The 12,103-nt window shown below is 36.6% G+C and overlaps 1 protein-coding gene across 5 annotated transcripts in view; it reads left to right on the top strand.

The window, feature by feature from the left end:
• The window catches only part of ATRNL1 (attractin like 1), a 427,695-nt gene that overhangs the window by 37,599 nt on the left and 377,993 nt on the right, over positions 1-12,103 (top strand). For all 5 annotated transcript variants that reach the window (XM_030276507.4, XM_002186719.7, XM_030276506.4 and 2 more), the window contains exons 2-5: positions 219-302; positions 2,196-2,309; positions 2,784-2,912; positions 5,966-6,174. In XM_030276507.4, coding sequence (XP_030132367.4) covers positions 219-302; positions 2,196-2,309; positions 2,784-2,912; positions 5,966-6,174 — 536 coding nt within the window. The remainder of the gene's footprint in view (positions 1-218; positions 303-2,195; positions 2,310-2,783; positions 2,913-5,965; positions 6,175-12,103) is intronic.

Below are 12,103 nucleotides of genomic sequence, written 5' to 3' on the forward strand. Positions count from 1 at the left end.
ACAAGTGAATGCCTGGGGGAAGAAAGCAAATCAATGCTATTAGAACAATCAGAATTTGAGTTTTTATGAACACAAATAGTGTGATGAGAAATATGAAGAGAGACTTGACTGTTTTCCCCACCCCAATTTTCTTTCCATCAAGGAAGATTATATTGGCATGTCGATGATTCATGTTCTGTTGTCTCTGGTTTATTACAGCCCTGTTTTTCCTCTTGTAGGTTAACAGAACCTTCTGGATATTTAACAGATGGACCTATAAATTACAAATATAAAACTAAATGCACATGGTTAATTGAAGGATAGTAAGTATCTATTTTCATAGCCTAAATTTTCTGAACTGTTTGGTACTCTGTGTTCTAGAAAGCAAAAGAACTGATGTAGAGACTGCATGAGGATATAATATACTTTGCTTTGGTATTATATAGAATTTAAAAAAAAAAAGATATTAGGATTTTCAGGATTGCTTAGAGTCGGCCAAATTCCATTTTCATTCAAATTCCTGGCAAAAATTAGGCTGACATCGGTATTTGGCCTGTGCTGCTGACCCTCAAAACTCTGTGATAAATTTGTTGCATATTTGACTACCTTTACATAAGATCCAAAAGTAGTTACAGAATTCCTTTATTTAACTCATTACCTGACTTATCTGATTTAACTCATATCAGTGATAAATCAGCAATGGCCTCAAGTACAGAATGCTTGTTCAGTTATGTCTTTCTCAAAAATTAGTGCTTCTATAAAGTGTTTTCTTTCGTATTCTACAGTTCCTTGTGTACTTAGTTTTGAAATAGTTTTACAGTTTAGATGCCTCATGCCTGTTGCTAATTTTCCAGTTTATGCAGCACAGAAACACACAGACATGCCTGAAGAAATAATGAGACACATAAATTAGTTTGGCTAAGTGTTAATGGCACAAATTGGTTACATTTCAGAAGGATTCCACCCCCCCAGGATATGGGTTAGGATTTTGCTGACTCTAGTTCACAATTCTAGAAGAAAATTAACTCCTTCTGTATTTCTATGTTGTCATAATCTCAATTAGCTTAGATATCTGCTCTGCTGCAGTTCAGAAATGATGTGTCTGATGTGACTTTGGACTGCTGATATGCAGAAGTAATTTAAACAAAGCAGCAGTGAAGTTGACAGTGTTTGCAAAATCATTTAAATTGAATTTTTGCTATCTAGAAGACCAAGCTGTAGCTGAATATGTGTCTGACCTAGCTAGTCTTCTCTTTTTGCTCAGGCAGGCTAGCTCAGGAATATTTGTACTGCACCGCACTGAAGTGGAAACACACCTCAACGCTGCAGGCAAACTCTGCTTTGAAGCTGTTCCCCACTCCATTCCTCCTCTCCTCTTTGTGCTCTCAGGAGATGGCAGAGTGGGGAGCTGGAGGAATCAATGTGCTGCACAGTCTGGGGAGGAGTAAAGCAACCAAATGTCAGCACACAAGGAAGTCACATATGTGTATAATGCTCTGTCTTAACAGATGAACAAAGAGCTCTCTCCAAAGGATCTGTCACAAAACCCCATGTTTTCCAAACTGACAAATTGTACTCAAGCCTGCCAGTAGCAAGAACTACAAGAAAATAATAATTAGATTTCATGGACTATATATATGTATGTCTGGTCATTCTGTGATATGTGAAAATTCCCCTTTCAAAAAGTTTACAGATCCATTTGGACCTCAGCCAAAATCTAGTGACATTTCCCAGGTGTTGGCAGAGGGGAGGAGGCAGGCACTTGGACTAATATTGGTTGCAATTTTAGATATGTGTTGTAAGATTTTTATTTTCAATAATTAGTGTAATACTGGAAGGAGGATGTGTAGGTGATTTTATCTTGAAGGATTCTTTGAAGTTCATAGTCCTGACATTGTAAAGTAAATATAGTGTATTAAGATTAGATATTTTAGTTGCGCAAAAGTTGTGGTTCTGAACACTGATAAAATCTGGTGAATTTACGCCACTTACAAACTTTAGCAATTATTAGCTGTAGACTGAATAGGTTATTTTAAATTTTTCTAAGATAAATATTTGCTTGCCTGACTTTTGTTTTTTAACACTTTGAAATATTTAATTACTACTCAAAATGTTTAACCAAGTTATGTTGGCATGATCAATTCTACTGTGAGTTCTTGATCTTCTGATTTCAGTAATTCTGGAAATGTGTTACATCAATGTTCTTTTTCTTTCAGCCCAAATGCGATACTAAGATTAAGATTTAATCACTTTGCCACAGAATGTAGCTGGGACCATATGTATGTATATGATGGAGATTCTATATATGCACCTTTAATAGCTGTATTTAGGTGAGTGTACTTACTAACCTTTCTGTCTACATAGTTGTGTATGGATACTTTCAGTTATTGGGGGAAAAAAGTAACATTAGGGGCTTTAATATGTTAACTAGATTGCTTTCTTATCTTAATATTATGGGAACATGTATGTAAAGTTGTTTTAGAATGCATTCCAAAATGTTACAGTTTTGGTTAGATAATAGCAGAAATTCATTATTTGGATACTTACTGCTAGCATTGAATGGAATGTTAATGCTTACACACAGGCACTTTCCTGGAAACCCCTGATTTACCTTGCAGATACATGAACAAGTTTTATATACCTTGTATACCTTTTATTAAAAAAAGTTTACAAAATTTATTTATCAGTCATCTTGTTTATATAGTTAACCAGCAGAATTCCAAACTCCTTCTTTACTTTTTTGGGTTTTTTTCCTAAATATACTAAAGATTGCTTAAAAACACTTTTGTCCTTCTCTTTTCCAGTGGTCTGATAGTCCCTGAAGTGCGTGGAAATGAAACTGTTCCTGAAGTGGTTACTACATCTGGCTATGCATTGCTGCACTTCTTTAGTGATGCTGCTTATAACCTAACGGGATTTAACATTTTTTATTCGTAAGTATTTTTGTACTAAATAATTACCTTTGGTTTTTTTTTCAATAGCATAAGAGTCATACTCAGTGCTAAGTGTCTAAAACCAGGGGTCTGGGCTTGTAAAAAATTATAAAGGTATGAGTTAGGGGAAAAAAAAAACTCCCAGAGACAGAGTATGGTTTTTTTGAGTGAAGTCACATGGCCATTCCCAGGGTATGTTTTTCCTGTGCCATATGGAACTAGAATGTATCCTCTCTAGTGTTTATCCAACACATATAGTTGTCATATGGACTAGAAGGGAGATTATATCTGCTGTCATATAAATTCCCTTCTCTTGAACTGGGATCATCTGTTGCTTGATTTTTCTTGCTGAACATACTATGGCTTTTGAAACCTTCCAAACAGTTCCACTTGGATTTTTGTGCCAGCCACAAAGATTTTATTCTATTTCTTTTCCTTTTCTTGGGTATTTCCCCTCCTATTTTCCATTTCAGTCTACACTCTGCCTTCATAGATCTTATCTGCACTTTTAGTTTCTGTGATGGCAGAGTTGAATCCGATATGAGCATGATTGCTTTTGTCCAGCCTCCTTTTTTGTGTCAGCAGTTCCAAAGATACAGCTGGCAGACCTGAGCCTTTTCCTTTTTATGTGCACCCATTGTTTGCAACTTCTGACTCATTTGGGATGTTCATGTGACGGAATGCAACATCTCTCTATATTTCATGCCTTGGTTCAAGAGAGAATTGCTTAGTCCTGTTGGACCTGTTTATTCATGTGCTAATTTTTCTATGATTGAAGATGTGTCTGTTCCTTTCTGTCGATCCCTTCAGATTCTGAAATAGCAGTTATTGGGATGTGGTGGCCAGCACTGCATTTCTTACGTTGAAGTACATGTAATATTTTTGTCATATCCTTTATTAGTTTAAAATTCCTATTTGTGTTTCTGACCATAGCTTTACTCTTGCACAATACTTGGCACATTGTCTGTGGGAAGATTATTGCTGCAATTTGCAGCAGATTGCCCACCTTTGGCCACATAATAAATAGCTATTCAAAGTCAAAGTTTGGGAAACCTCATTATATATATATTGCATTGGAAATAGCAGTCTAGAACACTGGGTATTTTTAATTTTTGTCAGTTGACATCAGTAAAATGCAGTCACCTGGCAGAAGTTCTATTGTAATTAGTTATATTTTTCAGTTATCCCTGAAGCTTTTATTACACTCTTTTATTTGTCTTGGGAGCAAATGGCAATTAGACTTGGCATTCTTAAGAAATGAGTGTATGTGTATTCTTGCATTACTTGGTAATGTGGTGCATGCTGCATATCATTACCTAATATTTTTTACTTTTGTAGCTTTAAAATAAGTGAAAAACTTGCCAGTTTTAAATTCTGATGCATATATAACTCATGAAATTCTATGTACTCTGTTCTTCTGTGTCTTTTATTGCAATGGATACTTTTAAAACATTTTTTAATAAACCAACAGTAACTTTTTATGATAAAGAAGTACCTACAATTACTTTTTATGGCTGCATTAACTTTTCTTCTGTCACTGGTAACACGCTGCTTCTGTTACCATCTTCCATACTGTTTGATTTCATCTTGATGGACAACTTGTATTCCTTTATTTTGGCGAAGACAGAAACATAAAATCTGTGACCAAAGTGCCATTTCAGTAGCAAACAACTTCAATTACTTCAGAACAGTCTGAGTAAATTTTCTGTTCCTTGGAGTCAGGCAACCTTCTTCCATTCCAGTTTTTCTCATTTTGTTTGAATCCTTAATGAACCAGTTGGAGTGGGAAATGGTCTGTTTTCCAACAATATTTCCTAGTGGAAAAACTTAACTGTTCACCTTCCTGCAGAACACTCCCTATGAGTCTGGGGGAGAGGTTCCTCACAGCTGTAGCATACAGCTGTTAATGCCATCAATGGTTTTAATGCCATGTGTGTTACCAGCTAAAACCCCCAAGAGATTTGGAATGATTGTCAGATGTGGAATTTTCTATTTTAGCAGTGCAATAGAATCAGTCCTTTGAGAAGCAAGTCTCTAGAAGACAAAAATGTGTCTCCTCTCTGTCCTACCACACCTATATCTTGTCAAAGGCCAGCCTTGAACAATTCTTTGCTAACTTTTAACAGCTCTTTCTTCATTCATTTAGAGCTTCATTCGGTAAGGAAGGCTGTGAACAGTATCCATCTCACATCTGCAGGGAGTGGTCTGCATTATCATCAGAGGATTGTAGTAACACTTTATTCTGAGTTTGCTGTGAGTCACTGAAAAGAGTTTCAAATCCTGTTTGGACTTCATCAGGCACGTAACTGCCTGAGTTCATGGAAACTCTTGGACCCACATATTCCATGTCCTCCACCCTCCCTCATTTCAAGGAGTTGTCTCCATTTCTGGAACCACTTTGCTTAATTTTGCACTTCAGTTGCCTGTGATCTCAGTGTTTGGTAGGGTGCATCACAGATGCAGAACTTCTTTCAGCCTAGGCTCTCCTTTTTTTTGTGTTTTGGACTGCAGAGTTAAGGTGGCTTTTGTATTAAGGATTCAAAGAATGAAATGCTGCCTGTAAGTAGTTTCAGGATATTAGCTATCTTGTATTTTTCCTTACTTATTCTTCCCTCTTTTATTCCCTCCGGATGTTAGGCACCCTGTTTATAGCATGGACCAAAGCTACTCAGGAAAACCCTTTAACTGTATGCCTGTGTGGAGAGTTTAAACTCAGTTACTTCCAGTGTGGTTGTTTCTAGAGATAACAAGCATTTGAAAGGACTGAGTGCTTATACTGGAATATAGGACAAAAATTGGACCCTGTTGTCCAAGCAGGGCCTGTCCTTCTGCTCATTGTCAGTATTTGTTGCGGTGCAAGGTATTTGTGATCCTGAGTGCATCTAAGACTTCGTATGTAAGATTGGATTAACATCTTTTGAACTCATCTGCCTGTAAAATCATTATTAAACTTGTGTTTTATCAGTACATAGAAATTTTTCAGGTAAAACATACTTTATCTGACAAGTACTGCTGGAGTACTGTTAGATAGCTTACATTTTTTTTTTTTCCAGAATTAACTCTTGCCCTAATAACTGCTCAGAACATGGCAAGTGCACAACCAGTGTGTCTGTACCGAGCCGGGTGTACTGTGAGTGTGACAAGTACTGGAAAGGAGAGGCCTGTGACATTCCCTATTGCAAAGCCAACTGTGGGAGTCCAGATCATGGCTACTGTGACCTGACAGGAGAGAAGCTCTGTGTCTGCAATGACAGCTGGCAAGGTAAGCTTTGCTTAGTTCAGTGTCTAGGTAATTTGATTTTCTCCCTGCCCTCCTTGTAATGTCACATCATTGCATCATATTTTTAGTGTTTCCTGAAGTTAAGTAGCCACTGTCTGCTTTTTGTTGGGTATAATTTGTAGCAGCCTCTCAATGAAAAAGGAAGGTGAACTGCTTTGTTATAATGGTGCAAGAATGTCTGTGTGGACTAATGGATGTACTGTAAGCATGTGGTGCAGTTTTATTTCTAGTACCATAAATCATTGTTTCTCATTACAGATAAATTATTTAAGATCCTAAATGTTTAATTCACTTACTAGAATTATGCTAGATGCTTGTGGATTTTTGTTTTTATTGTTTACCACTTCTGTTACAAGTCTCAATTGGCTTAGCTTGCAATGCTTAGAAATTGCCATTCTCTTAACAGAAATATTAAAATCCCTCCAGATTACTTAGCTGATATGCCCTCTTCCCATGACTTCCTGCCTCAGTTCTGTTTTATTGCTGTTTCTTTTGGCATGTCAAAGGAAATGGCTTTTTAACTCCTGTAAGCTGTCAGACCTATTACTCCACAGTCATGATGAGATCCAATACATTTCACTTCTTAATAATTAATGAGTTGTTCATTCAAAGGCAGACAGTGCACCCACAGAAGGGAAGTGGTTTAGCAATATGATCATTGAATGGAAATAGTGTAGACTTATTACTGGGTCCTTTGAAACCTTCCAGAACTGTAGTGCACAAAAAGATTCTGAGGGCTTAATGTCTATCCAGAAGTTGTGAATAGAATTTGCAGCACAACTATCATCCTTCTAGTTGTGCATGGATTCCTTGCAACGTCAAATTGCTGAGTGCAAAATGGGGAAATGTCACAAATCTTTGGAAATGCTGTTTAACCTATGCCTTCAGATACAGTGCTATGAACTTAATTAGAAGTTTAAAGCACAAAATAAAATTAGAAATCTGACTATTGCTGCTAGTACCATCCTTTCACCTGGCATTTCTGTACATACTAGCTTCTTGCACTTTCCTACAGTTCATATAAAGATAATTTGCTTCATCATTCCTTGGATTTTCACTGAATATACATAGATTTCAAATAATTTTAAAAAAATCTTGTCACAGATGAGCTGGCTTAGATATATAATTGTTTTCCCTTACTAAATACCAAACTTTCCTTAAGTTCTGGGAGACGACTTCCTTCTCTGTTTTATTTCTTGATTTATTTATACCTGTATATTCTGTACTTTCTATAATGATACTATCTTCTGTGCATATTATTTGCAATTATGGAATAATAAATTTTTATTTTACTATCTGACAAGCTTTTCTTGGGTTTGGTAATTCAAACTGAGTGACTGAAGGGTCTTGATTTGTATGCTTTAGGAGAGAATTCCAGGTTTTGTTTTTTTATTACTATAGTCTTTTTATCTTCTGTTGATTAGCTTTAGTGCCTCTATTAAAAAAATCATTGAAGTGCATTGATTTGGAAGTATAATAATTAGAACCCCAGATTCAGAATATAAATCCCAAGAATTTCCTAGTTCACTGCATATTTTCTTTTACAATGGGGACATCTTGTGGTTGTTGTTGAAGGAGCAGCTCTGAAGAACATAACATTTAAAACAGGTCTTCTGAGAAAAGAGAATGCTGTAGTGTGTTCTTTGAGATGGAATAACTTTTTTGAGTAAAAGATAGGATCCTCTGATTATTAGATATGTATCGTGGAATTTAAAACAAGGATCTTGTAGATACTTGCAGCTGGCTGCTGATTGTACAAACATAGAATAAAGCTTCCATAAAAACTTTTAGACCTTGAAGACAAATAATTGACGTAATTTTTATTTTTAAGACAAGTTTCATTTAAAAAATGCACTTGTTAATGTATTTTTTCTTTTAAAATCAAAGTATTTTAAATAATACTAGTAATCTTAAACATCCCTGAGGTGGTTGGTCTAAGAACAAAATATAGTATTTACAGAAAATCTGGTTAATTTAAAATTTTCATCCACCATAAGGGAGGGTGAACTTTTCCCTAAGGAACATTTTCTTGGAGTTCTGTACCATTTCATACTGTCCCATTCCTGGCTAATCTGTCTTGATATTATCTAACACAAGGCTGCAGATGCAATTCAGGGAGGAAAACAATATGCCTCAAAACTACTGACTTGTTCTCTCTTTCTTTGCTAGGCACATGTAAAAGAGAAATCTCTCTTTGACTGAGACTAAAGTGGTGGCTCTTGCACCATTTGGCCTATTTAAGAATTTTATAGAAAAATGCTTTTGCTTAATATGTTTTCACAGCCAGAAAATTCTCTTTGATACCAGGAACACCATGTCTTGGATTGTTTCAAGATATAAAGGAGCAGAGAGATTTCCAAACAGTTAAAAACTTCTGTGACAGGTGAAAAAAATCAGGATGTCTGAAGGATAGCAAACAGTTCCACATTTTAAAGAGGATTAAGTGGACTATCTTTGAAATTGCGGAAAGTATTGCTGACTCCTGGGTGTAGATAAGGGGAAAAAAAAAAGAGTTGAAGGCTCTTGAAGTTAAGAGAAACTTTACTGATATTTTGATCATTGAACATCAGCACTGCAAGCAAAAGGGGAATCTATTAGAGAGGAATTACAGGGAGTCTTTAAATTAGTCTTTAAGAGGATAAGTAGGGTACCTTCAAAGTACATCTGATCCTTCACATTTATTGTGTTCTGGATTACGTTATGAGATGGTTTGGAAACAGAGGAAGTGCATTCCTTTTATAAGGAGCTACACCAAAAATGGGCTTTAGGGTTGCACACCAGCCCCAAACAGGCATTCAGCCCTAAGCCAAAGTTAAAACACCAATGGAATTTTTGGAACATATATAGTTAGTTCTCTCTACAGAGCTGCTCCTAGCAGATAGAGATGTAGCAGAAGACCAGATTCTGAAATTAAACTAATTAACTTTGAAATAAGTCCATTAGCAATTCAGGCAGCTTGAATTTTATAACATCTCCCTAGAGAAAAATGAGTCTTTCTGTAAGGAGAAGAGTAAACAATGGGAGTATAAAAGGAGCTATGACTACTGCAGTGTAAAATCAGTGCTTTCCTTGCTTGGTACTATGGTACACAGCACCTTGAGTGTGGCCAGAACAACTCTGTCAATGGCTGTCTAACTTGGGTTATCCTGAAAAGACTTGCTGGATTTGGGTTTGTTCCCACTTTTAGTGGAAGGCTTTGATGTCAAACTCTCTTGTTTGGCCTGCCTTACTCCCCAACGTTGAGACTGAGCAAAGCTGTGCTTCTGTGGTGCTGGGTTATTGGGGAAGGCTCGAGATGGGGGCTCAGGCAGCAGCAGGTGAAATGCGGCACTGGGAAGAGCTTGTGCCAAATGCCTGGAGATCTGAAATCTGACATTTTGGCCCATTGTGCCTGGATGTTCTTGAACAGAAAGCACACAAGTCTGTGTCTTCAGAGATGAGGACCTGTGATGTAACATTTACTTTGACCGGATCTATTCTTGGAAGGAAAAAGAAAAGAAGCAGGTTTCTTAAAACTGTTCTGCCCTGTGATAATGCCCTCTTTGTCTCAATTTTACTTTACAGGTCGTCTCCTGGCCAAGTATCAATTCAGAAAGGAGAAACTGCAGTTTTACAGGCTGGGAAATGTCCTTTTAAATATATGTGCATTTATACTGTATAAGCATATAAAGACACATATCCAAGGAAACTTTTTGTCCCCCAATTTTAAGTTAAAATCCTATTTCTGTGGTCCATATTTATAAATATTTCAATGTTGATCATAGAAATGAGAGTTGTCTAAGAAAGGTTTAGATCTATAGAATTGGTAGGAAAGAATTGTCTTGTAATGAATAGTTATTTCATATATACTGGAAATGTTCTTCAGATTTATCTTCAACTGGAATTTGACAAGCATCCTTGGAGCACTGCGCAATTTGCAAGCAAAATATAGCTATAATAATTAGAAATTTAGTGCCTGAAAATTGTGTGAGAAAAATCAAGTGTCCTTAATGCAAGAGAAAGAACATCACAGGTAAATTAAGAGCCAGCTCCAGTTTTAAATACCTTTATGGTGTCATTTGACAATTAGTGAAAGCAAGTTTAGCAGAATGTATTTGATTTGTTTCACTAAATGGCTGCATGAATGGGGTTGATAATGCTCTCTATGTCTAATTAGGATGAGATTTAGGAAGGGAGTCCCCTGCTATTTGTGACTTAATGAAAAATGTAATCTATTTCAAATAAATCTGTGACCTAAATATTTATTTTAAAGGCATGCACTTAGATGTATTAAAATAGAACTTGATTGAAAAAAAGGATCCCAACAATACCTTGTCCTGAATAGAAAAAAGTAGATAGTGCTGATCTCCCTGATAAGGTAAGATACAAAATTTACTTTATTATCTGTAGCTCCTTCATTTAAGATTAGGAAGAAAGTGATTAATGCAGCTCAAAACCTGTTAGCTTCATTTCAGTACTGTGTAGAGTTCTAGACCAAACTCGAGGAAAGAAATAATGAAACATATATTGTGATTAATAACAAAACAGCTGAAATCTTTATTTATCAATGTAGTTCATATGAAGATAGTTTGTAAGAAATTTGACATGAAAGTGCAGTATATTTTATCTGAACCTCAGCAGCTGATGACAGGAAATCATTGAAACTGAAGAGTGAAGTGCATACATAAGGAAACAGTAAGGGGAACTCAGCTGCTTCACAATGAAATGTGGGTGGGTGTGCTGAGTGTGGAAAGCTATCAGGGCTCCTTGAAGGCTAATCTTAGGACTGATATTGTTACATAATTTTTGTAATCTCTTATAAGGCTGTTATTGAAATCTGGTAAGTCAGAGGTGGAAGGTACTTTAAATATGAAGGATAACCAGAATATCCTGCAAAAAAAGTCTGCAAGTAATGTGTAGGATTTAATTACTTCAGTATAAATTGTAAATTAATACATTTAGAGACTAAGAGAATTAAGAATTTATTTTATAGTCTTGGATTGAAATGTAGAAAGTGACATGGGAGAAAACTTGCTTGTCTATCTCAATTAGAACATGAACTAATTAACATAATTAATTTTATATACTCTGCAAACTCCAAAGTGCCAAGTGCACTGGTAGGATGATCACTCATAGACGTTCCAGTTAAATATATGAAAGCATTAGTAGAATGCTTCATGTTTTGTTACTACAGTTTAGTGAATACAAATAGAAACAGACTCAGAGGGAGAACCATTAGGGTGGACAGGACTATGGAAGTCACTAACAGAGCATGGTTTGTTTAAACAAGTAAAATCCAGGCTGGGAGGGAAGAGTGTTGCTGTTTATAAACCTTTGTGGGGTGTATAGACCGACCAGATCTTTAAGTACAGTGATAGCAGCACTGGTAGAAGAAAAATTAGGATAAACTGGTCATCAGTACATCATTTGGGAATTGGGAGGAGGCTTTTGTGTTAGAGCTCTGAAGTTTTCTAGAATTTAGCAGAAATAGTGGGCCTTGGTACCTTGCTGCCATTAGGATGGAGTCTCAGAATCTCTAGTCTAGTGGGTATTGTCAGCTACAGCTGATCTGAAAGTCCCTGCTTCTTTTAGAGCCTGAGCAGCAAAACCTGGTTTTGTTTAAGATGAGAAATCTTGTGTGATGTTTACCAGAGACTATACTTGTTCTCAGTCATGGAAGATTAGGAGAGTTTCCCTGCTTCTAGTAGACAATGCTATGACATCTGGCCTTATCTTCTGTGCCAGCCTTGTTGATCTTGAGTGTGGGATCTGGAACTGAGCAGTTAAAGCTGGAGCTGTACCCACCCATGGCAGGTCCTGCAGCCCTTCTGGCTGCCCTGCTCAGACTGAGCCTGTGCATCCCTCACGACCAGGTCGCCTTTGGGTGGTCCACTCCTCCTGGGTGAGGAGATAAGCAGGGCTGAGTAACAGC

This window comes from Taeniopygia guttata, chromosome 6, assembly GCF_048771995.1.
Source record: "Taeniopygia guttata chromosome 6, bTaeGut7.mat, whole genome shotgun sequence".
Taxonomy (NCBI): Eukaryota; Metazoa; Chordata; class Aves; order Passeriformes; family Estrildidae; genus Taeniopygia; species Taeniopygia guttata.